At 42.0% G+C, this 24,330-nt stretch overlaps 3 protein-coding genes across 5 annotated transcripts in view; 1 reads left to right on the forward strand and 2 right to left on the reverse strand.

Moving 5' to 3' along the window:
* Positions 1-2,752: 2,752 nt before the first annotated feature.
* ARL14 (ADP ribosylation factor like GTPase 14) lies at positions 2,753-11,510 on the reverse strand. The gene is made up of 2 exons (XM_061371654.1): positions 11,376-11,510; positions 2,753-4,073 (listed from the first exon to the last, which is right to left on the reverse strand). Exon 2 carries the CDS (start codon positions 3,980-3,982, stop codon positions 3,398-3,400), a length of 585 nt encoding a protein of 194 aa, XP_061227638.1. The 5' UTR covers positions 3,983-4,073; positions 11,376-11,510; the 3' UTR covers positions 2,753-3,397.
* B3GALNT1 (beta-1,3-N-acetylgalactosaminyltransferase 1 (globoside blood group)) lies at positions 7,572-12,655 on the forward strand. Its single transcript, XM_061371656.1, has 2 exons — positions 7,572-7,686; positions 11,132-12,655. The coding sequence occupies exons 1-2, from the start codon at positions 7,631-7,633 to the stop codon at positions 12,183-12,185; spliced, it is 1,110 nt and encodes a 369-aa protein (XP_061227640.1). The 5' UTR covers positions 7,572-7,630; the 3' UTR covers positions 12,186-12,655.
* A 7,738-nt stretch (positions 12,656-20,393) lies between these two features.
* Positions 20,394-24,330, reverse strand: part of PPM1L (protein phosphatase, Mg2+/Mn2+ dependent 1L) — a 105,193-nt gene continuing 101,256 nt past the window's right edge. For all 3 annotated transcript variants that reach the window (XM_061371657.1, XM_061371659.1, XM_061371658.1), the window contains exon 4: positions 20,394-22,851. In XM_061371657.1, the coding sequence (XP_061227641.1) occupies positions 22,505-22,851 (347 nt within the window). In that variant the 3' untranslated portion in view covers positions 20,394-22,504. The remainder of the gene's footprint in view (positions 22,852-24,330) is intronic.

The raw sequence follows: 24,330 nt of genomic DNA on the forward strand, positions 1-24,330 counted from the left end.
TGCCTCAGGTTTCACAGCCCCTACCCTTTGCATTTCACAATCTTGTATATATACCATTTACTTTTTCATGGATGACTGTGCTTTCAGCAGAAACCAAAAGGTACAGCAAACTCAGTGTAAGAAATATTAGCAGACACTGGAGGACTTGCACACTTCAGCCACAATATAGCTGTAGTGCTTCCACACTTCATCACAGTTGCACAAGACTGCCAGTATGCATCCATAAAAAACACCACAAACACCAGGGTGAATCTGGGTGTGATTTACTAGGAAAGCTAATGAAAAATGTTCCCAAAACTGAAGCAATACAAGTGTGTGTGGGTGTGTGTGGGGAGCAGTAATAAACTCTTTACTACCCTTCATTCACCCTTGCGAACTTCTCAACTCACAGACTTTGGTTCCACTGCCAAGGGGAACAGCAGTCTCCATATTTGGATTATCTTACACCTCAAAGCATCTCAAAACCTTCAAACATCCTAAAATTGTTTTTAGTGAGCAACCTATATAAGTTCTAAATAATGCAAAAAAACCCAGCTTGTCCAGGAACAACTTATGCTTACGATATTGTGGATCATGTTTTTAGCACAAGTAGAATTCCCCTTTGTTATGCTCTGAAAAACAGAGACAATTCTGCTTATTACATTATTCAGCCAAGTAGTCAAAAGATCTAAAACTCCCCACAGCAGGATGAAACTGTCAAATGCCTTTGTAACTTCCTTGCTATTGATTTCACCATGCAACATGTGATGGGATTCTTCCCAAAATATGCTGAGTAGTCAGAGTGATTCTTTACTCCAGGTGCAAAAAGGTAATTTTAAGCAGTGGATTCTCAATCCTCTACTTTCTCTTCCTAAAGGAGCCCTCAGGTACACTACTTATGCAGTATAGAAAAAGACCAAGAAGCTCCAGGATCAGAAGATCTAATTAAGCCTGGGCTGTGTGGATTTATGTCCTCTTGTAGGCTCTCTTGCAGCTAAACCAGAACATTTATCTCCTCAGGGATTAATCTTTTATATCTTATCAGCCTTGCCTTCGTGGGGGCACCAGTATGGTCACTTTTCTCTATATCAGTGCTTTTTTTTTTTAATTAAACTTTCAGGCATATAATTCCCTTGAGAACCTGTGCCTCTGTCCAACTTCACTGACATTTATTTAAAGCTCAGAAATTATTCAGAAAGATAGAGGTCTCCATGGGCAGATGAAACAGGCAGGGCTTCACTTCTTTAGGAGACCAAGCTGTTAGAAAAATCCATTTTTAAGTACTTGATATTCTGTAAAGTGAATAGAGTTTATTTATTTCTTTTGAATCATAATGTGAAATATTCTCTTCAAGTCAATGTGAATATCATTTAATTTAATGTGATAACCTGGAGAAGGGACTGTGTGCCTGAAAGCTTATTATCCTTTTTAGCTAGATCAACTGGTCTATTATACTACTTTATTTCCCCCTCAGAACTTGCTACTTGTCTAATTAGAGACCCTGGTGCACTCTCATTAAATCTCTCATGGAGCGTTTCTCCCTGAGGAAATCCCGAGGCCAATGAACTGGATTAGGATTTATGATAGACACATGATTAGATTAAACAAGTGGGAGAATATAAAATGTAACATACAAGTGCAAATGTTCCTAAATGTATTGATCTGAAATGCCACAATTTTTAACACTGAATCGTTCTGTTTAGAAAACTAATGTTCCCATTGTTGCAGACTTTTAAAAATGTTTTGGGGATAGAAGATGATTTATATTGTGCCTAAATCATCAGAGTGGGCAATGACAAGTCTAAATACATGCTCTCTGTAGTCTCCATGACTCAGGTTTTAGCCTGTGTTAATTACTGCCGGTATTCACAACAGCTTCTATTGGGAAACCTTGTTTACTATTGCAGCAAATTTACCTGATGATTTTTTTGTCTTTGACTAATATATGCATGAGACAACATGGTACATCTGGGGGCTCTTCTTGCTGCTTCACCCTTCTAGAACTTGAAATTCCTGCCTACTTATTAGTAAGAACTAAATGTTAATTTCTTACGTGAGTTATTTTGCATAATAATTTTGCCCCAAGAGAAAGACTCACAGCTGACCCTTACCACAGCTTTTTCAGAGTGCACAACTGGGAAGTTCACTTTGCCAAGGGACTACTGAGGCACAGAGTGATTAAATGACTTGCCCATGGTCAAAGATTGTGGTAGACGTAGCGGAAAAAAGATAATCTAGCTATCTAAGCGAGCATCCTAACCACTGGAGCATCCTATATCTGCTGACATTGCTCAGAAAGCAGAAATAATGGAGTTGGATTTTCTGGGGCTGTATAACCAATAATTAGATGGTCTCTTTTCTCTTGCTTTTAAAAGATCTAGCTATTAACTTTTCAGCCTTAGTACTTAAGCTGTTTCTGTGGCTGATACAGTTCAATTAGTCTTCTGGTTATCAATCCTTCATTGCTTTAATGGCATTCAGAATACCAATTCACTCCTTTATCCATCAGGAAATCTGCACAGAAATTACATTTGGAATTTTTTTTTATACATAGCGCAGTAATTATTAGCAACTTTGTGCCACTTCTGTAAAATTTAATCAAATATAAATTTACCAATAATAAAATTTCAGGTGGCTTTAGTACAGGCAAGACAGGATCCATCAATATCCTGCCTGGTTCAACCAAGGAGCCAATCCCCCCCATTCTTCCCCTTTTTATCCCTCCCCCCAAACCAATGGGGATCAGCACTAGCTTCCAATGCTCTGACTGGACACGAATGTGATGGTGCAGAAACAAAGAAATTGGTACACAGAAACCTGCAACAGAGGGACATCAACCTCCACCTTACATACAGCACCATGCCTCATTGTGGTCTGTGACTCGACAAGGAGCAGTTCCTGTTAAAACCTGTTTGGAGCAATTGGTTCTAGAATGCAGTATCTCACAACTATTTCAGATTCATAGGTTTATTCGTAGGAAACCAAGAGTTTAAGATCTAAAATGACTACATTTTGACATGAGAAATACATGTACAGAGCATTTATTAAATCCCATGATTTATCATAACATGACTTGGCTATTTTACATCTTGAGAAAATTACTCGATTTAAGCATTCTAAGCACTGGTCACCCATTTTGTTTCCACATGCTAAAATTCAGAAGCTCAGCTCCACCTTTTTCATCATTCAACAGCCACACTTCTCAGCTGAATAACTTGAGCATGCTATCACTGATAAAATGCGGCGAGTAGTATCTCAGAAGCATCTGTGGCTATAACAGTAAAATTTAATATTGCTGTAATTCTTTCTAAGTATTTACTTCTAAGAGTTCTCCAGAGTCCAGTATTTTCAGATTTAGTCTGTCCAACCAAATACACTGATTTACATTCACCAGATCCTAATTTGATTATAGAAATTCTTACAGTGTTTTGCTTTCCTTGAAGATGGCAGAAGTCTCCTTTAATCTGCTGTAGTGTTTTACAAACATGGTTAGCCTCCGGAATGCTTCGCACAAACCTTCTCCTGTGATGGCACAACAGGGCTGCACATACCAATTCCTGTCACTGCAGTACTTCTTCATGTTGAATCTCCTCGTTATTTCCTCAGCGTTCAAAGCCCCAGGCAAATCCTGCTTGTTCGCTAGCATGATGACTGGTACCCGTTTTAGAAATTCATTCTTTAAAATGAGTTCAAATTCTTTCTTTGATTCTTCCAGACGTTGCTTATCAGAGCTGTCCACAACATACAGCAGTCCATCTGCATTTTCCAGGAAATTGCACCAAGCCTGTCTCATTTTCTGTTGTCCTCCAACATCCCAAAATGTCAATGTAAAATCCTTCCCAGTTTCAATCATATCAACATTAAAGCCAATTGTTGGAACTGTTAGAAAAACATCGTTAGACTTGAACTTGTACAACAGTGTAGATTTCCCAGCAGAATCAAGTCCTAACATCGGTATATTGGCTTGTTTGACTGTGGAGTGTTTGGTGTGCTGGAGGCCCATTTCTGCTGCGGTCGTCTCTAGGCAGCCTTTAAAGCTGGAATTCAGTCTCTTTTGTGAAGCCAGTTTTTCTCAGTAAGATGTCTTTCTTCCCCTGTCAGATGGAGCACAAAGAGTGCGGACGAAGAAGGGGAAGAAGCAGCTTTGTGCTATGAGAAGTCAATGAAGGCTCTGTACAAATACATGCTGGCTTTTATCAACTTGATAATATGCAAACAGTATTTATGAAGGTGTACTGTTCAGTGCCAAGCCTGTGTGGGTGGAACAACTATGAGTAACGTGCCAATTGGTCACAAGCACAAAGGTTATACAGTCTTCAAACATATTTGAACAGTGAACCACACCTCCATGAGCATTTAAGACATTGTATTTTGTGTACGGAACCTGCAGCAGCCTAGCTGTGATCTCTAACCCCAAGGGCCAGGGAACCGCTATCTGTCTGCCCTGTTCCAGAGAACCCAATGTCATAGCATCATAGAATCCCAGGTTGGAAGGGACCTCAAGGATCATCTGGTCCAACCTTCATAGGCAAAGCATGGTCCAGACTAGATGCCCCAGCACCCTGTCCAGCCAAATCTTAGGAGTGTCTAGTGTTGGGGAATCCACCGCTTCCCCGGGGACATTATTCCAATGGCTGACTGTTCTCATTGTTAAAAAATTTTCCTCTTGTGTCCAACTGGAATCTCCCCAGGATTAACTTGTGCCCATTACCCCCCATCTTTTCCATGTGACTCCTTGTAAAAAGGAGTCTCTGTCTTCCTTGTAGCTCCTCTTTCAATACTGGAACATGGTATTAAAGTCTCCCATGAGACACCTTTTCTTAAGGCTAAACAAACCCAGTTATCTCAGACTTTTCTCATACGGCTTTCCAGTCTGTGGATCATCTTTGCATCCCTTCTCTAGACCCTATCCAGCTTGTCTTCATCTTTCTTGTCTACTAGGGACTAAAACCGAACACAGTATTCTAGGTGCAGCCTGACATAAAGATAAAAGATAAATCTCTTTATGTCCGCATCTGCATTTGTTCTCAAAAAGAAATGAAATATAAACACATCCAGTGAGGAATGAAAATCTCATGTTTTTTCCATACTTATTAACCCACAGAATGACAAGGAACCTTCTCACCTTCCAGCAGCAAGTTAATCTCAAGTGGACTCTAATGTGTGACTACATGAGCACACGGACTCAAACAAACTGTAAGGCAATTCCACTGATAACTGCTCTGCTGTACCTGGCTGCCTCGACTCTGCCAGCTGCTCTTCCTGCCCACCCCTGAAATTGCCTGCTTAGATTCCACTGTTGGAGTTGTAAACTGAGTGAATTATGTTTGTATGGACAAGTTTAAATGCACTCGGTGTGGTGGAGCCTAAATAGAGTCCTTAAGATCTGGTCATTACTGAGATTTAGCTACCTGAAATCAAGGGTTTCTGTTCACTTCATTATGCTCTATTCCATTGTTGCCTGCTGATCTAAGATGATTTCCCTCAGGAACCAAAGGGGGAAAGCAACAGAGTCTTGATCAAAAGATATTTATTTTTTTTCTGCACTCTAAATAGTAATCATAGAATCACAGAATGGTTTCGGTTGGAAGGGACCTTAAAGCTCATCTGGTTCCAACCTCCCTGCCATTGGCAGAGCACCTTCCACTATACCAGGCTGCTCAAAGCCCCGTCCAACCTGGCCTTGAACGCTGCCATGGATGGTCAGCCACAGCTTCTCCGGGCAATCTCAGAGTTGCTGTGCCAGTGTCTCGCCACCCTCTTAGTAAATAAAATAAGAATAAAAAAAGAGGATATAGGAAATTTAGTCTAATATCATTGAATCCATATTGAGCCTCCATGTTACTGACAGCAGACCTACGCTGGGCTGGCTTGATGCATTCTGAAGTACTACAGTACTGGTTTGCCCGCATACCCAGCTACATTAGTGTTAGCTACCACCATTCGTCTTTGCTCTAGAAAGTACATAATCAGCAAAAAGATATGAAGGTCTCCTGGCCACATGAGCTGCTGATGGGTAGGGTAATCATTTCAATAATTACAACACAGGCTGCTCAGCTATCACACATGTTGCATAAAATAAACCTCAGTCTTGACAGACAAGTTGTGATCTGGTTTCTCTTGAAGCTGAAAGGGTTATACCAGCAGTAACCAGGGACAACAAAAGATTACTGTGACATATTTACTGTATATTTAATAACATGGATAGATTATGTGTAGAGTTTTTTTCAGGATCAGGTCAGGATGTATTAAACAGGGAAGAAAGTGTGTGTTTCTTTTTATGTATGTGGATGAATCAAAAAATGGGGAGACAGGAAACTCTGTGAAACACACTGTTAACGCAGCCAAGGGAACCAGAATTCCCTGCAAAACAGCATGCTGTTTCCTTGAGATAGAGCTATCTTGATCAAAGGCAAAACCTCCCTCCTGGGCCAGCGAGAGGATGGATGGATTGCTTCTGAGGGACTGTGCTTCAGTTCTCTGCACTGTACATTTGCTCCCGCTGTATTTTGGTATTTATTTGCTATTTATGGCTGCATAAATACATTTATTATTTTATATTTATGGTTGCAACTGTTATTAACTCAGATTATTGCCTTAAAGAAATGATTAAGCAGTATCTGACTTTTTCATAAGCTAATTACATTTACTTCTAGGACAGAACTGCTTCTGGAGACTCTGGCTTCGCAGTTTTTAACAGTACCTGAGTCAAGCCTGAGTCTGGCTCAGAGCAAGATTTTGTGATGCAAAGCCACTCCCAGAATCGATTTCCTGCGTTGCTTTGGCGTTTGTACACCAGGAGATCAGAGCCAAGCTGTAGGCAGCTGCACATGATGCAGCATGATGCAGCCTCCTGCTTGCAGGTTCTGTATCTATTTGCACCTGAAGGTGAGCGTTTGAAAGAGTGAGAAATCTACCTTTGATTTGTCCAAAGGTGTATTTGCTTTCCCGGGGTGAGGCTATCTTGCTTATGTAGGGTCTGACTAAACATTCAGTTTAAAACCCCCAGAGTAATAAAACTGGGACAGCTGGTTTAGCATCGATTATTCAAACTCAAAACTTTGCACAATAAACGTTTCGTAAACTCTGCAGCTTTAACGGTAACCTGTGTAGGTTCCTGGGCTGTCCAGGCAGGATATTCCACCACGGCTGCATGCTTTTGTAATGTTACAAAATGTAATACAGTCATTTAGTGAAACTGGGGGTAAGCCCTCGCCATGATTAATTCCAGTAGCTAAGGCAAGAGAAAAGTTCCATTTGAAAATGCCCGTCTCTTCTTTCCTGGAACCTATGAACTTCAATCCCACAGCCGACTGAGCTGTGGGTACAGTCTGTAAAGAGCAGGTAGCGGTCGGAGCCCCCCCCTCTGGGGGTGCGAGCGCAGGCCCGCCCCTGGCCTCGCTGAGGGGAAGGCGAGGCGCCTCGCCCGGAACGCCCCGGCGCGGCTTGCCTCAGGCCCTAGGAGGGGCTTCCCCGCCGGCTCCCTGCTCCGCTGCGCTGCGCCCCCGACAAGGCGGAAGAGGAGGCGGGCGTTCTACGGTGCCCGCTGCGGCCACACATCCCCCACTCACCCAGAGCGGGGCCGCCCATCCCGAGCCAGACCTGACGCCGTGGCTGCGAGGAGACGCAGCCGCTATCGGCGGGAGGAGTGATGCCCTGCCCCGCCTGGCTGGCGGGCGTGCGGCGGCAGCAGCCCCGGGCGCAACGGTAACGGCTACGGCGGGCGGAGGAACGGGAGGGGGACATCGCGTTCCCCACGGCGGGGCGCGGTGAGGCTGAGGGGGCGCGCGGCCTCCCGGGCAGCCCCGCCATTGGCAGCCGGCCGTGACGGCGGGTCGGGAGGCGGCGGGAGTTACTAGCGCATGTGCTCAGTTGCAGTTTTCTTCCGTTTGCTTTCATGTTGGTCACACAATCTCAGACTCGTACCATGTAGGGCCAGCAAGCTGCGAGCTTGGAAGCAGATGAAAATATTTCCCTGAAAGCAGCAGTTTTTGCCCTTGCTATGCTCCCGCTCAGTATCCCTGGATGGCAGAAACTGCCAGCAGAGAACGCCTGGAAGTGCTGGAGGACCTTCCACGTTCCCCAGCAGCTGGAAGGACTGCAACTGCGCCAACTCCAGGCAAAATCGCAGCTTTTAGACCTCACATCTTCAGACTCATTGCTTTGGTTTAGGCGTTTGAAATAAGGAGTGAAGAGCACAGCCGTTGTCGAGGGCTGTGCTCGGATTTCTCCTTTGCTTTGCCCTTTCGTTCTTTTTGCGTTTATTTGCAGAGTTCTCAGTTAATGATGCTGGAGGATGGCTGCCTGTATGTTGAATTCTCAGCGCTGCAAAACCAGCTGTCTCATGTTTTAGGGAGTGTAGTTTCCACCCCATGACCATTCTAAAAGCTGTGTTTTGGTGAACCTATGCTAGCTTGCAAACTATTTAGCCTGTCACTGGATAAATGAGACCTTAAGAAAGAGAGCAACAAGGTTTGTGGAGACAGGAATTTGGCCTCCTCAAGAGTCGCACGGCAGAACAGCTCTTTACACTGCTTGTCCTCGATGCCCTGTGGCTGTTCGTAAGGACACAGAATCGTTAAGATTCCATCTTGCATAGTGTGGGCAAAGGACAAAAATCGATGATTTATTTTCCCAGATTTTTTATTGTGTAGCAGCTCAGGTCGTGATTTTGTTGTTCAGAATGTCATGTAATCAGTCTTTTCTGTCAGTAAAGAATCAAAATACTTATAATCAGATTTTTTTTTCATTAGGTAGTCAAGAACTGATCAAATTTTGATGTAATTTACTTTAAATTGATCATCAAACCCCGAGAAGTGTTATTTATATAAAGTCAAATACTTAAGTACTGATATATAACTAAGGTAGTTTTCTTCGAGTACGTGTTTTTCATATTATTAACTGCGAGTCAGGTTGATATATATAAAGAGAGAAGAACTCAGCATTTTATTACTTTTTTCTTCCCTTAAAACTAGGGATTAAATACCAGACTGGCAGCTCTGAAGGGTTTTTTATTCAGCTACAATCAACTTCCCTAAATGCAGTTTGAACAGCCTCAATGGTACTTTCTTTTGTGCTTGCAAACTTGTTTTACTTGCATATGTTTAATCCATATGGAGAAAAACAAGTGAATGAGCATGAAACCTCTAAGGTTTTGTGTTTTTATAAGGCAGGACATCAGTCACATTAGGAAGTTCTTAGTAACATGCTAATCTGTAGTTATATTAGGTACCTTTAGTGCAGGGTTTGTCACTTGGTAATTTTTAAGTAACTCAGCCTTAAAAGGGATCAGTCTGAAATTATTTTCTTTAAATAGCTATTTGCATAAAATTGCTTTAATGCATTTTAAGTGATGTGCTTTTTGTCGTCAGTGAAATGTGCTCCAAATGCTTCCTTTAAAGGATCATTCATTTAAAGTCAGATCATACCCAGAAATACAAGGAAGGTGGCAAATCAAATTCATCTAAATTCTAGCATGCTATGTTGAGGTTTGGATTTATTTATTTTTTTTTTTAAATATAAAACATTTATAAGCCCTGCAGTGATCTTTGTGAAGATAAGTTAAATAGTAATTAATTGTGCTGTGAAATTGAACCTTGAATCACCCTTACTATGTCTTTGTGGATACTTTATAGCACAGGGTAAACATTATTACTGCAAACATTAGAAATCATTTGGAACTCCCACGGTAAGATGTTGTAATTATTTTGGTTTAAAGATATCTGCAGAACACACATAGTTTTCTAGAGTACAGTAAAAGTAAGCACTGCTAAATGGAGGGTGCAGGCCTGAAGTTCTATTTTCACATTTAGTTTTGGCAAGATGAATTGATGTATCTAATCCTGATGCTGTAGTAGTGTTTTCAGGGGTTTATACCTGTGCAGTTTGTATTCTGGACCAAGACGTGTATGTAGTCAAAAAACGGCTTTGGTTTGCCTTCATCTCCAGTGCCGACTGTGGTTTTTGATGTGTGTGGTGTGTCTGATGGAGCTGAGAAAATCTATTGCTTTTTTGGCAGATAGGTAGGGTTTGGCATAAAAATAATGCAGATGGAATTCCTTCTTTAAAACCTACGTAGATGGAAGTGGTAGGAGGATTTTGTAGTGTCTTGTTTGTTTAAATGGAAAATATTAGAGTAATTTACAAAATTTCTGTAAGATTTGAAATTCGTGGGCTGCAGTGCATGCTCCCATTATGCCAGATGTAAAGCTGCCATGACAAAGTTGATTGCAGTGCCCCTTTACTCAGTCTCTTAGAATCATAGAATGGTTTGGGTTGGAAAGGACCTTAAGATCATCTAGTTCCAATGCCTCTGCCACCTCCTTTGACCTGCTGGTCACACTGCTTTTGATGCAGCCCAGGATACAGTTGGCTTTCTGGTTTGCAAATGCCCACTGCTGGCTCACGTTCAGTTTCTTGCTGAGCAAGTAATAAGCACCTATTAGAAAATAAATGATTGCTGTTCAGTGTTGTGTGTTGTGAAAGTAGCCATTTCTTTGGGTGGTGTAAGAGCTGTCTGTTGAGATACATTTGTGTTAGCATGTCTGTGGCTGTGATGTTGTTCATAAGGAAGCTGATTTTTCTCCATCACCTCTTCAGTCAATTTGGAACAAGTAGATGTTCAGCTGTTAAAAAAAGAGATGAAATATTTGCTTGTACTTCTCTTTTTACCTGCTTTCTTGGCCAATTTGCTCCAGCTTATCCAAACCAGTAGGAATTCCTTGCTTTAAAATAAATCACAGTTTTTTGAAGCCTCTGAACATCAATTAGCTGAGCACTTTGTAGCAGTTGGGTTTTGTTCAGGGTGTTCCTCCCTTGAGATTTAACTGAGTCAGAGATTGTGCTGAGATCTCTGGGGTCACAGTGCTTGCTGTGTGATCAGATTTACGTAGGGGGAATTTCCAGGATGAAAGTCATGAGATCTCAGTCCATGCTGTGCTCAGGAGTTGCTCAGTGCTCTGCTTGTACTCATTTCTGGAATGCAGTAGCAATTCCGGGTGTGCAGGGTGCCATATGTAACAGCTGGACCAATGGGTCTGGTATTTGTCTTCATTATGTTACAGCATATGCTCAACTAACACTTGACAAGATAAGAAAAAGATAATATTTGAATAATAGCATTCTGAAGACTACTTTTTAATTTCTTTTTCAGCAAGAAACATGTCTCAGGACTTGTGGTACGGATTTTGAAGGTCACTGATGCACTTCTGCAAACCAGTTATTGCTCAGATCCAGTTAATGTTGTGTACATGAGACCATTAAAATGGATTTTTTTGTTTCTCGTCATACTTTCTGTCACAGCAGTGTGGTACGTGGCTTTTTCTTCCAACACTGTGATTAAGCATACAAACCTCATGTATTTCTATGAATATGAACCAATTTACAAGCAACATTACCTCTTCACGTTGCGGGAGCGCTTGAAATGCAAAGACATAAATCCATTTCTGGTCATCTTGGTGTCTTCACGTCCCGAGGACGTGATGTCAAGGCAGGCCATCAGGATGACGTGGGGGTCTCAAAGCTTCTGGTGGGGACATCGAATTCTAACCCTGTTCTTACTAGGTCAAGATTCTCAAAGAGAAAACAATGCTGCAGCCCTGTCAGTAGAAGACGAAAGCATCCTCTATGGTGACATAATTCGCCAGGACTTTATGGACACTTACAACAATCTTACCTTGAAAACAATCATGGCATTTCAGTGGGTCACTGAGTTCTGTTCAAACACTAGGTTCCTCATGAAGACCGATACTGATGTCTTCATCAACACTGCTAACTTGATAAAATTTCTTCTGAAGCTAAATTCGTCAGAAAATATTTTTACTGGTTATCCTCTCATTGATAACTTTGCCTACAGAGGCTCTTACCAAAAAACATACATCTCGTATGATGAATATCCATTCAGGTTGTACCCTCCGTATTGCAGTGGGATGGGATATATCCTAGATGGAAAACTGGCCCTGAGAATTTATGAACTGATGAGTCATATCAAACCCATTAAATTTGAGGATGTTTATGTTGGAATTTGCTTAAATCTGCTTAATGTGAACATCAGTATTCCAGAAGATAACCAACAATTCTTTCTTTATAAAATTAATTTTGATATCTGTAAGTATAGGCATTTGATTGCAGTACATGGCATTACATCAAGTGAAATAATCAGGTTTTGGCAGGATTTGTCATCAAACACTTCAGTTATTTGTCTTTGATTCTGTGTGAACACATGAAGTGAAACGTATTTAGTGTGAAAACGTCCAGGGCAACACCGAACAAAACCACAGCTGCAGAGATGGCTTCAACGGAAGAAGGGCTGCACTGCTGGGGCAAAGTGCAGTGACAGCATTTCTCTATGACTTTCTGCTACTCTGAAATAAAGTTAGTAATTCACAAAGCACTTTTTCATGTACATACCCTGTGCATGCAGGATACTTTGGAATACACCATCCTGACTTCCTCTGGTGCTTCTCCATGTGATCAGCTATAGCTACAGGGGTTCTACCTGAATCGCCTGGAGTGTATGAAATGTCACCAAGGAATAATGCTTATGCTAAGAAACTGGCTTTGGAGATGCTTCCCAGATTCCTGCCTGGATTGCTTTTTTTGGTTTTACAAGTACATCATCCTTTGCCACTTTCAAGTACTCATTCTGTGTCCATCATGAAGCTTCTGCTGCCCTTTTTCTTTCGCTATATCACCGCTGTAGTTGTCTCAAGAGTTTACACCTTATTTAAACGTATCGCCTCTGAAATTGCTCTGGGAGTGTTACAAGCCTGTGGACCTTGTGGGGTCTGCAGAAACTGATGGGAAATTCTGGGAATGGGATGCACTCTGTGTGTGTGTGCCTAGAGATGGATAAAACAGAATTGCCTTGGTGTCTTCAGTCATGTTCATAGCCTACTAGAGGGCTAGATGCAGTGGAGTTCACACGCAGTTTAGTTACTAGACATCTCTAATACATCAGGATAATTAAACCCCACGTATGTACACACCTACATGTGTGTACTTCTGCATGGGAGTTGTGGAACCACGTCAGGAAGATTCAAATAGATTCATTTATATTGTGACATATTTTTTGGAAACATCTCTCTCTAAAAAGACCTTTCTACAAATTTTAAAATAAAGAAGGTAAGAAATGCTAAGATTTGTATTTCATAAAAAAGACAACCTCTACTGTATCTGTAAAGACAGGTATTTTAATCACTTTATTCATCTCAGCAAGGCCAAGTTTTCAGTAGTTTACACTTCTAATAGACAACACTACAGAATTTGCAACTGCATTAACATAATTATTTTTGACACATCCACTACACAGTGAAGATACTATAGTTGCATCCTGTACACCTAGAATGACAGAGGACTGCCACCTTGTTTGTCCTACAGCTAGGATGGTACCGTGTATTTACATTTGGCTGTCTTTCAGCTAGTCTCTTAGAGACAAATTAGAAGAGGTGCAGAAACCTCTAGTACCACGTTGGAGGTTTTACCAGGTTTTTTGTTACATTGCGATTATGGTCAGTATTGAGTTTTGCTACCTTATCATCTACTGCACATGGGCTTTTGGTGGAATTACAGGAAGTGTTACATTTTTTAGATATAAAAATGAGGTCTTGGGAACCACACTCTCTAGACAAGTATTTCAGATGTCACTGTTTTAAGAATGTATGTTAAGTAGGTCAACACTTTTCAAAAATAGTTGTTTTTTTTTGTTAAACTAAATAGCTAAAGATACAGTATTGCATAATGGAGGGAAGAATGCTCTTCTGTTTCTCAAAACAGAGGTAAAACTACAGCTGTTCCTGCGGGTTTAGGATCTTTGATTGTTGTACTGTGATCAGATCCCGAGAGCTCTGTGAGAAATCTTGTTCTTTGATTGTTTATACATCTTAAGGAAAATCAACCTGCTTTCTTTTTTTGTTATAGGCCTGCCATGTTAAACGTTAAGAAATCAGTTATTTGTGACAAGAACACCGATGCTACCACACAGTTTGTATTGCTTTTTCAAAAGAAAATAAAAAATGTAATTATGAGAGACACTGCAATCTTCAGAAGCTGGTTGGCTAAAGCAGCCAGTGCTCCCGCCGAGAAACCCAGAACCCCCAGTCACAGAGAGGTGGCTGTGGGCAAAACACAGCCATCACCAAGACACCAAGCAAGGTAATTTTTGTGCCCCACAATGATAATGCCAGTCACAGATTACAGGTTTTGCTCATACACAGTGACCTGTTTATGCCACCTGAAATTATCATGTAAAGTGACATCAATTCTGCAATAAATGTACAGTGCAGAATATTCCTGCTCTTGTTTTATTTTCTAAAAAATATTTCCAAATCTGGCTTGTATTTGAATCTGACCTTATTATTGCTTAAAAGACTGTAAAACTTCACAACTAAGCTAATGTTTCTGTTTAAAGCAAGTATCAGGGAAGTTTCTAGTGTGAGCAGCCATGCAAAAGGTAAAAAAAGCTTAAGAATGTGAACTAATACAAGCATTGAAGTCAGTGGTGGGCCCAAATTTTATTGCATTTGCCTACAATATTGTACTAAAACTGAAGCCTAAACCACAGGCTATGAGTTTTACAGATACTCAGATCCTTTTTTTTGTGCAGGCAAGTGGTTCAGAAAGCTGTATTAAAGCAGAATTCCAAGCAGTTGTGACTTTGATAAGGAAAAGCATGGGGCTTTCCGACTGGAAAAGCCTAATGACAATCTGTTGGCCAAAGATGCTTGGAACTGCTGCTGGATGGATCAGAGAAGGGGTTTAAAATATAAAATTTTAAGCCTGTGCTGCTTGTATGGTGTTCCAGAAGAGTTAGAAAGTCAAATGCTTAAATGTTTTGTGTGCATTCTGGAACAAACAAGTTCAAAATCTCCAGTGAGATAGCATGTGCTGCAGACTTTGGGGTGTTATTATCTATGATCAGTATCAGCAGAACATAAGACAGTTTGGAATATATTTCTAAGCTTTGTTTCACCTTTTCTAGTTACTAGTAAAGCATTTCAGTGACAGTTCTTTGCAAAGACCTCACAAATGCCTGGATGCACAATCAAGAATGTAAATTTATTGTATTTCTTTTAAATTTAAACTAAAAACTGATACAGGTTAACTGAATGATGTGACACTGATTTCCTGATCTGTTTCCATCAGTTACGTTAGAGAAGAAGTTTGAGAGGCAGAGCTTTGCTCTGCGGTAGTGAGTAGTGCCTACATTTATTATGGACTTTACAGTTTGCCTAAGACAGAGGTGGTAGGGCAAAGCTTTCTGCAGTCTCTGTTAAATTAAGGTCATCAGGTTTTAATGCAGATACTGTGTATTAGATTACTGTACTGTACTAGATGTACTGTACTCTATTAGATGTACTGTACTGTAAATTTTAGATTGGATATAAGGAGGAAGTTCTTTACTGTTAGGGTGGTGAGGCACTGGAATGGGTTGCCCAGGGAAGTTGTGAATGCTCCATCCCTGGCGGTGTTCAAGGCAAGGTTGAACAGAGCCTTGGGTGACATGGTTTAGTGTGAGGTGCACCTGCCCATGGCAGGGGGGGGTTGGAACTAGATGATCTTAAGGTCCTTTCCAACCCACACTATTCTGTGATTTTATGATTCTCTTAAGCTGCAAACCACAACCAAGTGCAAGTGCTCCAGGCAGGAAGGAGAACGTTAAATTGAAGCTAAGCAGGTGGTCGGGTTTGGTTTTCATGTATAGTTGAGTTCATATTTTGAAGAAACCTGAAACTGTAAAACAAAACCAGACCTACCCTACTCCACTTATATATTGGGTTTCTAAAACTCCTAAAGCCCTGTCACTTCACAGGACTAAAGAATATGTAGTCTCTCTCTCTGAAATGCTGTGTGTGATTCTTAGTTAAAGCAGTATTGACCTGCAGCTCACAGGAGGAAATACTACCTGTAGTACAGTTTGCCTTACCTACCCTTATGGGATGTTGTGACTTAGTTTTCCTTCTATAAAATAAGGCCTTAAAAATAGAACACTTACTCCAAGCACCCTCTCTTGAGATGGTTCATGTATCTGAGCTCTGCCTGACGCCAGTCTTCTGACAGTTGCTGTGCAGCATGTTAGTTTTCCAGACCACATTGATACGAGTGACCTGCATGAGGTTTAGAGAGGCCGGCATGTGGGCATCACATCCATCCGGTTGGGTGGGGATGGATGTGATCAGCCCAGTACCCTGCCGGTCCTCTCAGCCATGCTTGGCCTGCAGCAGTCCTCCACCTAGGAGTAAAGTGCACTCTGCTGTGAGCTGGCAATACAGATAAAATATTTAACACAGGTCTGGCTTGGAGTGAAAAAGTGTTACAAATCAGCCTGAAAAGGCTCTTAACCTTTGATAACGCAGCCCTGTTGCACTGAATGGAAGCTGTCCTTAACCAAGATGGATGCCTAAATGTTAGTTTTGTTATCTTGGGTGTTGTGTAGGATTTTTATTAATAAAGCTCTGACCTGCCCTTCTAGAGTTCTAAATGTGTGGTTCATTTTCCTAATGCATCCATCTCAGTCGTTTCTGAGGGAGCATTTCCAGGTATGCTGGATAGAAGTGGGTTTATAATCGTTTGGTGTATCCATACAGTCCGGGTTTTAAAGTTTTTGCAGACCCTGCTCCTGTTCACTTTGTACTTAATGGTTACACCATTGTTACAGTTTGCCATGTTAAAGGTAAATGGGTTTGAACTTTATAAAAATTGTGTTTGTAAATCCAGCACAGTTAAGCACTGCCTACAGTTTGTGCTGAACTTACGCACATAGGAGCGATGCACCAGAGAGCAGCAGAGAGATTCAGTATGGATTGGAACTACCTTCAAAGAACTCTTCCCAAACTCTTCCTGTGACTCTTAGTGCTACTAAGATGAAAGCAAGCACAGATAAAGCACAGTTTCATCTGTATTGTTCTCACACCCCTGCATATGGTGTATGAATTGCTGGGGAGCAATGCTTGACAGCCCTGTGTTTAGATTTCTGAAACATAACCAATTACTGATTTAATTAATGTGGTGGAATGTGGGCTCAAGTAGATTTCTGAGCATGTGTGTCCCTAGAAGTATGGATGCGTTTCCACAGGACATTTAAGAGAACAAAGGGTTGGCCATTTAAATACAGAAAAAGTGCACTTTATTTATTGCTCAGCTAATTTAGTGTTTTACTTGAGCCTGAGCAGACAAGACCAAACCCAGGAGCTGACCTGCTCCTGAACTGGGTTTCAAAACTTTACTTGAGAATTGCTTTTTATATGAACCACTATTTACAGGTTTGGAAAGGCTTCAGCTGCTTTGCACACATCCTGAGTAACAGAGCATCTAACCCATCATCTGTAACTAGAGACAGCTGATACCGAGAACTTTTGGTTACCTAAGGGAAACTGTAAGTAAAACAGCTGCTACCCAAGCCTTATATAGTCAGCACTATATAAAGAAAAGTGATTCAATCTCCAACTCAGTATTAACTTAATTGCATGTATCTTTTCAGGTACAGGTCTGTGGGTTTAGAAAGGTGACTTATAAATGTACTGACAACACTGAGGGGCAGCAGCTCTGGTCTGTGCAGTTGCCAGGCTTCAGTTGAACATTCTGCATTGTAACCTCGCAATTTCATACATCCAGGTTTCAGGCTGGAGGCCTAAAGACCTGCTTTGGGAAGCGAAAGGCTGGTGAGGGGGGTTTATTCTTTTGTATAATCACTTGCTAGATGTTTCTCTGTGTAAAGTAGCTGATACTATCAATATATTAATGTTATTTGAGGCAAACATGTTACAAACTTTGAGGGCAGCTGAGCAGCATAACTTAATTTCAAGGTCCAGCATTAGTGTTTACACAGGAAACCCTGTTAGCCCAAGCTGATGCAGTGCTTTAGTACTAACTTCTGCATTCCAAATGCTTCACCACTATTTATTTTTAAATTTTACCTTATGTAAATGGTATAATACTGTAATGACCTTAGCAGTGGTTTGGTACTGACCTTATGTTCACAAGTTAGTAGGCAATACCTGCTGCTGGATGGAATTTACTTTATAACCGAAACATTCTGCTCAGTAAAACAGCCTCATTCATTTCAAATTCTACATTTTTAGAAACTGTAGGACCACAGCAGTCCTCACAGCATCCTCTCTGACCACTCCTCCCCTGTGAGACAGGATCAATGTGCTCAGACCACTAGTACTGGATGTTGTGACAGAAGACATGGCGTTATGCTTCATATGAAATGAAATAGCATCTCCTGCCAGCCTGGGGCTAGGGATGGATTCTGGCCTCCCCTAAGCTGGATTGCTATGGTCTGTGTAAACTGCACTGATGCCAAATGTTTAGATCCCACAAAAAAATGCATTTACTGATGTGAAGGCAGCCATGCTGCAGGGTGAGCTGGCTGAGGACGCAGGGTAGGATTGAGAGGTGTCCCAATTTCTTAGTAGCTGAGTATCTGCGTTTCTTAACTGATACTTAGCCTGTGGATGCACTTGCACAGCTTGCACTGCTTCAGCACTGCTGTAGAATTCAGCCTGAGAGAGCGGCTCTGCATCAACCTCACAGCAAACTGCTGTGCGAAGGCCAGTGGGGTCTTAATCACATCTTCCACAGCGACTAAGCAAGCAACTCCTAACTTCTGAGGCCCGCTGCTTGGTTACCATGCTCAGGCCAGCCACTAGACGGAGCTACAGTCTCACATAACGAGGCTGGTTCCAAGACCTGGGATGCCCTCGGTGGTACCAGGAGCTCTGCAGGGTGAAGGTTATATGGAAGGTCCTATGGATGAACAGCCTTTCAAAAAACCCACTGGTATATGGCAAGAACGATACACTCAATGGTAGTCTATAGTCAGGATGAGAAGCTAAACGGTGGTATCTTTAAAATGTACTACATGAGTTAAACTGCTAGCTTGCAATATCACTGGGAAAAGCTCAACTTCTTTTAAGTAGTGGCTCAGATGAGTAATTACAAGGTGCACTTTTTCATATTGAACCATATGAAAGATGCTCTTTGGCTGCAACTTAATCCAGCAGTTTCCTGCTATGTGATGCTCTTACTTGCTGAACAGATGTCACCAATGGAGCTACTTGGGCTTAAGCAACAAAACCCATACATGAGCACATACAGCAAGAGGGAGCTCTCAGATGGGCACAAGCTGCTTTAACCAAAATGTCTCTCTCTTTTTCTGGAGAGGTGCCCAGGCAGGAAAGCAGCCTGGAGAATGGTGTGCTGAAAGTGCTCCCTCTCTGATGCTGTGACACATTCTGACACACTGCTTGAGCATACTTGGGGTGTTTCTGGCTACAGTGTCTGGCTACCCTTCCAGATGTAGGGTATGTTAAGGCAGTGGAGGATCAGCCCCCATCTTGTTTAGGCTGCATAAGCAATACATACATTAATTAATCTCATTGTTCAACAGCTGCATTTATCACAACAGGATTTGGCACAAATCAGCATGACTGGAAAGATACCAGTGTCTAGATCTGGAGTAAAAAGTTCTAGCAGGGAGCATAGATAGGCACTGCGCGTGTATGTGGAAGCCTGCACAAGCCTCTCATCTCTGCTAAACCTTCATCTTTAAACCTAAAGTAGCTTTAACTAGTATAACAAAACCGAAAGCAACTTTTAACAGAAATCATTGGCATGAATGTCTTTGGCCAGGAAAGAGTTACTAGAAAGGTGGGAGTGTTGCAGAGAAAACTGAAGGTGCTAAAACAGCTGTTACTGCAACTGCAGATGCTGGAAGGCTGAAATACGGCTGATGGGGTAACTGACTGGATGGGCCTATGAATGACAGGGTGAATGAATCTGGAATAAATATTCAGATGAGTCTGCAAAACAGTTCTGTAGTGCACTGTGCTGTGTTTTCCTAAATCCCATGAGCATGGCTTACTTCCAGAGCAAGCCACGCTCCCACTGCTTCCCCACAGTTCTTAGGGAGCCTGTGAACACGTAGGATTCCTGACACCTCATTCTGTGTATCTTGAGTGCTGAAGCAACCAGGCAGTGAGCTGTGCTCCAGAGCAGGTCAGCATCCCTCAGCAGCACTCACTAACCTCAAGAACATGAGCTGCAGGAGGCTGAGTGGCAGCTGCGAGCCTTTTGCTCAGTGGTGTTAGTCTACCGTGTTTTTTTTTTTGAGCTGACCATTGTCTCAGTTCCAACTTCTCAAATGCCTGTGATGGATTAGCGGTGATGTCCCTGCTACACAGGCATTCCTCTGCATTAGGGTTCTGTAGGTGGCTGGGTCTAATTCTTCTGTTCCCTGGGCAGCTGTTTTGACAAGCGTCCAGGTGGTGTCCCCCAAAGAAAAGCCAGTACAACAGAAACATCATCTGTGAAGGAGAAAGGAAAGGCAAACGCAATACGCACCATGGGCTCTGCCCGGAACAGTTCCGATACTGCTGCTGTAGCATTACTGAGTACATGATTAAGCACTCCCATGGAAATATCACACAAGGATTTAATTTCACAGCATTCTGACCTCAAATACCTTTTCAAAATAAAGTAACTGAAGCGCGCTGTCATTATTAACATTTCCCGTTACCTGCTCAATTTAACCTCAAAGTTGCATTTAAAATTCCCCGAATGCACTGCTCAAGAGATTTAAGAAGCCCGCAGCCTCTGTCCTCCAGGGAAGGAGCGGTGCAGGCTGTGGCCTGCCGGTTTTGGAGGATGCTGGACTCTCACACTTCTGCTTTTCACTTGTCTGTTACTTGGAGTCAAGGGGCTCTGCCCAGAGTCTGGGGTGAGAAGAGGCTGCTAGAGGATACGATACAATTTGAACAGCACCAGCACCGGTAGTAGCTATAGATCTGACTAAGAGTTGTGATACTCTCCAAACAAATGAAAGGAGGGAAGTTTCCTGGGGAAGAGATAACCTAGGAACAAAAATGAAAAGACTAAGATGGGAATTCCTTCTCATGCAGAAATTTGGCCTCTTTCATTTCTGTCTCAAGACACACACCTACTCAGCACAGCCACAACACATCATGGTATTTTGGGGACCAGCAAACCACTTGCCCCAAAAGCCTGTGGGTGGGTGATGAGAAACGTGTCTGTTTCACCAAGTGATGTTATACCTTTACCCAAGGAACAGATGATGTTAGTTAATGCATTACATCCCTGCTTCCTCTCAGGATGCAAATACCAACAGCCTCCAACACCTTTAAGACAAGAGACTTCAGCAGATTGTCCAGGACAACATTTTGCAGGGAGGGAGTCCCCAGGGTTATTATAGAACACAATACGAGTAAAGCAGGCATCTGAGACACTCACCTCCAGCTCAGGCCATGGCTGTTCCTCAGCACACACTGCCCTGCCACTCTGCCACCACTGCCTCTGGGTCATGAAGCAGGCAACTAGGTTACCAGGTGTAGAGCAAACTCTGACACTCATTGTTTAAACTTACAGTAGTCACAGATTCCAAAATACAATTAAATACTGAAAGTTAGATCTAAACACAGTTTTATCTAGACCTAACACAAGCTTTTATCGCTGCGGTGCAAGGCCACTGCCTGGCATTTATATGCTATACCAAACAATGGTTCTACAGTGGTTTTCCCCCGAATTAGCACCACTGATTAATCTGCAGTGGAGCAATGAAGTCATTAATAGCCCTGACTTGCACCTAGGTCACTCTCAGGAATGCCCTGTTTTCATTAGTTTTCCAAACAGTCACTAACAAAGTAAATTTTACCTTGCATTACTTTCTTTACATGCCTATGAAAAGTCCATGCCAAAAAAATAACATGAGTCTCCGGGAATGACCAACATTCTTCTATCACAACAGAGCTATTTTTTGATATAAAAGGTGTCAGACCTTCAAGGTAATTTGCTGAAGTTTAACATTAGTCAGTTTGAATACAGTATGGCATAGAAGAAATGTTACCGGAGTAATGCAGACTGAATAAATGTGGCTTCAGGTAATTCAGTAGCTACACCTAATCACATGCTTGGTGGGGATTTATTTAAGGGAATAAAGCTAGAGAGCCAGTTCTGTGGTAGCAGGCTAATATTTGGCTCCTTTTCCTCCTTCACATCAATACCAGGCCAATAATCACAAACCTTTTCCTAAACAACCTTATCACTGCAGATTAAAAAAGAAAAGAGATGAGAAACATGACAGTGGCATTCTGAGGGGTCCCACCTATGAGTGAAGAGCAGCATCACTCCTATCGTTTGCTGTTAAGTGACAGCACGGCCCTGACCTGGCTGTGTGTCTAAATGAACCTCTGACTACTAGAAATGAGAGGAAAGGGATCAAAGGAAAAGTCTACACAGGATTTGTGAGGAAAATTCTGAAATGGAAGATTACAGTTAGCTTCTCAGGAGCAGCAAGGTCACAGAAGACAGGTACATGTGAACAAACTTAATTCTTATAATCACTCAGAATGTATTTGTTGTATTGCTCCTTTTGTTAAGCAAAGAACAAAGACCAGAGGGATCTGTTCCTTTTGTGTAGAATCTTAATGGTATTTACTAGAGCTTTCTACTATGTTTAAAATTTAAGAGTTTGGTTTAAGTTCAGAGCGAGGCAGAGAACCACTGGTAATTACTGTTCCTCTGTTTTGCTGCTATTCCTGAACTTCACCACCATCACTGTTATATTATCGGGACATCCTCTGTAAAAGGACTGTAGCACTATACTCTTTGCACCGAAGTGTGGTTCATCCAAGCGTTCCTTGATGAATCGGACAGCTTCCTCGTTGCTGAAAGCATCCCACAGACCATCCGACGCCAAGATCATGAACTCTGGCTGCAGTTTGTCCAGATCAAAGGTAAGAATATCAGGGTCAGGAATGACAACATTCAGGTTCTTCAGAGGGTAATCTCCCAAGGAGCGGGACATGGCCAGGATCCCCTGAACGCGCCAGGAGCCATTGAAGCTGATAAAACCACCTGGAGGGAAACACCAACACTTAACGCAGGTCTTTTCAAAGTTAAAGCATTCCTTTGGCTTCCTGCCAGACCCACCCAAGAAATTCACCCTGCATATCATGAGGCGTAGAGATGTTACATATCTCAAAAAGCAGGGGATGCCTTCAAGTAGATCTTGGAGCACTGTAGGGAGGAGCTGGGTTGTGGCTGCTACTGCTGTTTCCACAGCTGAAGCAGAGAGGTCAGGGAAGGTTCTGCTTCCAAACACAGCAGCTTCATGCTCTCTGCTCCCCAAGAGAGACTGATTACTTACTGAGCACAGGTATTCCTGTACAAAAGAAAGCCTTAAGGCAGTGTTAAAACAAAAGTAGTAGAAGCAAATCTTTACATTCATGTGTCAGTAAAAACCTCCTTTTTCTGTGTATTTCATGTTTTTCCCACTTCAGATCTGTGAACGAAACAACACTGAAAACACCCTGCAGCAGGACTCACATCTCACTTTAAGCCATAAAACAAAGAAGCAAGTGCAAGAATATTTATAGTCTGTTCTGTTCAACTGCCTTGCATGAGCTGTGTCAAAAAGGACCAAAAGCTTGTGAACAAACCAACCACAAAATTTTACTTCAAGTCAGAAGGAGGCCATGTGGAATTTGACGGACTGATTTTACCATCACAGTGATTAAGGCTACTTCTAGTTGAAAATACATGGTTTTACTTAGGGGTTAATTACAGTGAGACACATTTTACACTGAAATAGGTGACTCTGACACAACCAGCACCTGGCCACTACACAGTTGGGTTGTGCCAGGGAGGGAATTACACAGTATTCAAGGTCCAAGAGTAAAATTGAGGCACCTTCAATTCCCGTGCATACCTTGGCGTGCCACTGTTTGCACTGTGCATAGCAATATTGCTATATGTGACATCCAGTCACTCGACATGGAACATTAAAATGTATGACAAAATGAGGTGAACTGTCGTGTTTTATATCCGCAAGCTGTCTGCTTTGGTGTTTGTTTAGATGTCTTTGTTCTCTGTAGTTATCAGCATGCTATTTGTCAGCTCCCTAAATCTTACAAGAGCATTTCCATTCCTGGTTGGCTGACCTGATTCGTAAATTCTTTCTGCTTTCAGGTGAAACTTAATGTCATGACTTGCTGTTTTTAAAGCTTGGAACCTGATGTGCGTTAAAAACAGCAGAAACAAAACTTTTTAGCTGGATGTTTTCATGAATATGGAGTCTCTGTTATGAAGGCATTTCATTCCACAGTCAAGAAAAGGAAGTACTTCTGAGCTGACTGCAACTCCTCTTAGATATGGAGTCAAACCTTGTCCAGCTGCTGCTGTAGTTTTTGAGGGTGCCTTGCTTAAATGTTACACAGACACCAACTCACCAGCCCAGGGTTTATTTCTGGTCTTAAGTGATTAGGACTATAGTAACTGGTATGTAATCATGCGTACGTATTAGAATGACAGGGGAAGTAAAATGCAATTAAGAAG

The sequence above is a fragment of the Neopsephotus bourkii genome, unplaced genomic scaffold, assembly GCF_033783945.1.
Source record: "Neopsephotus bourkii isolate Nb327-2 ecotype Australia unplaced genomic scaffold, CSIRO-AGI_Nbou_v1 NB_1574, whole genome shotgun sequence".
NCBI lineage: Eukaryota > Metazoa > Chordata > Aves > Psittaciformes > Psittacidae > Neopsephotus > Neopsephotus bourkii.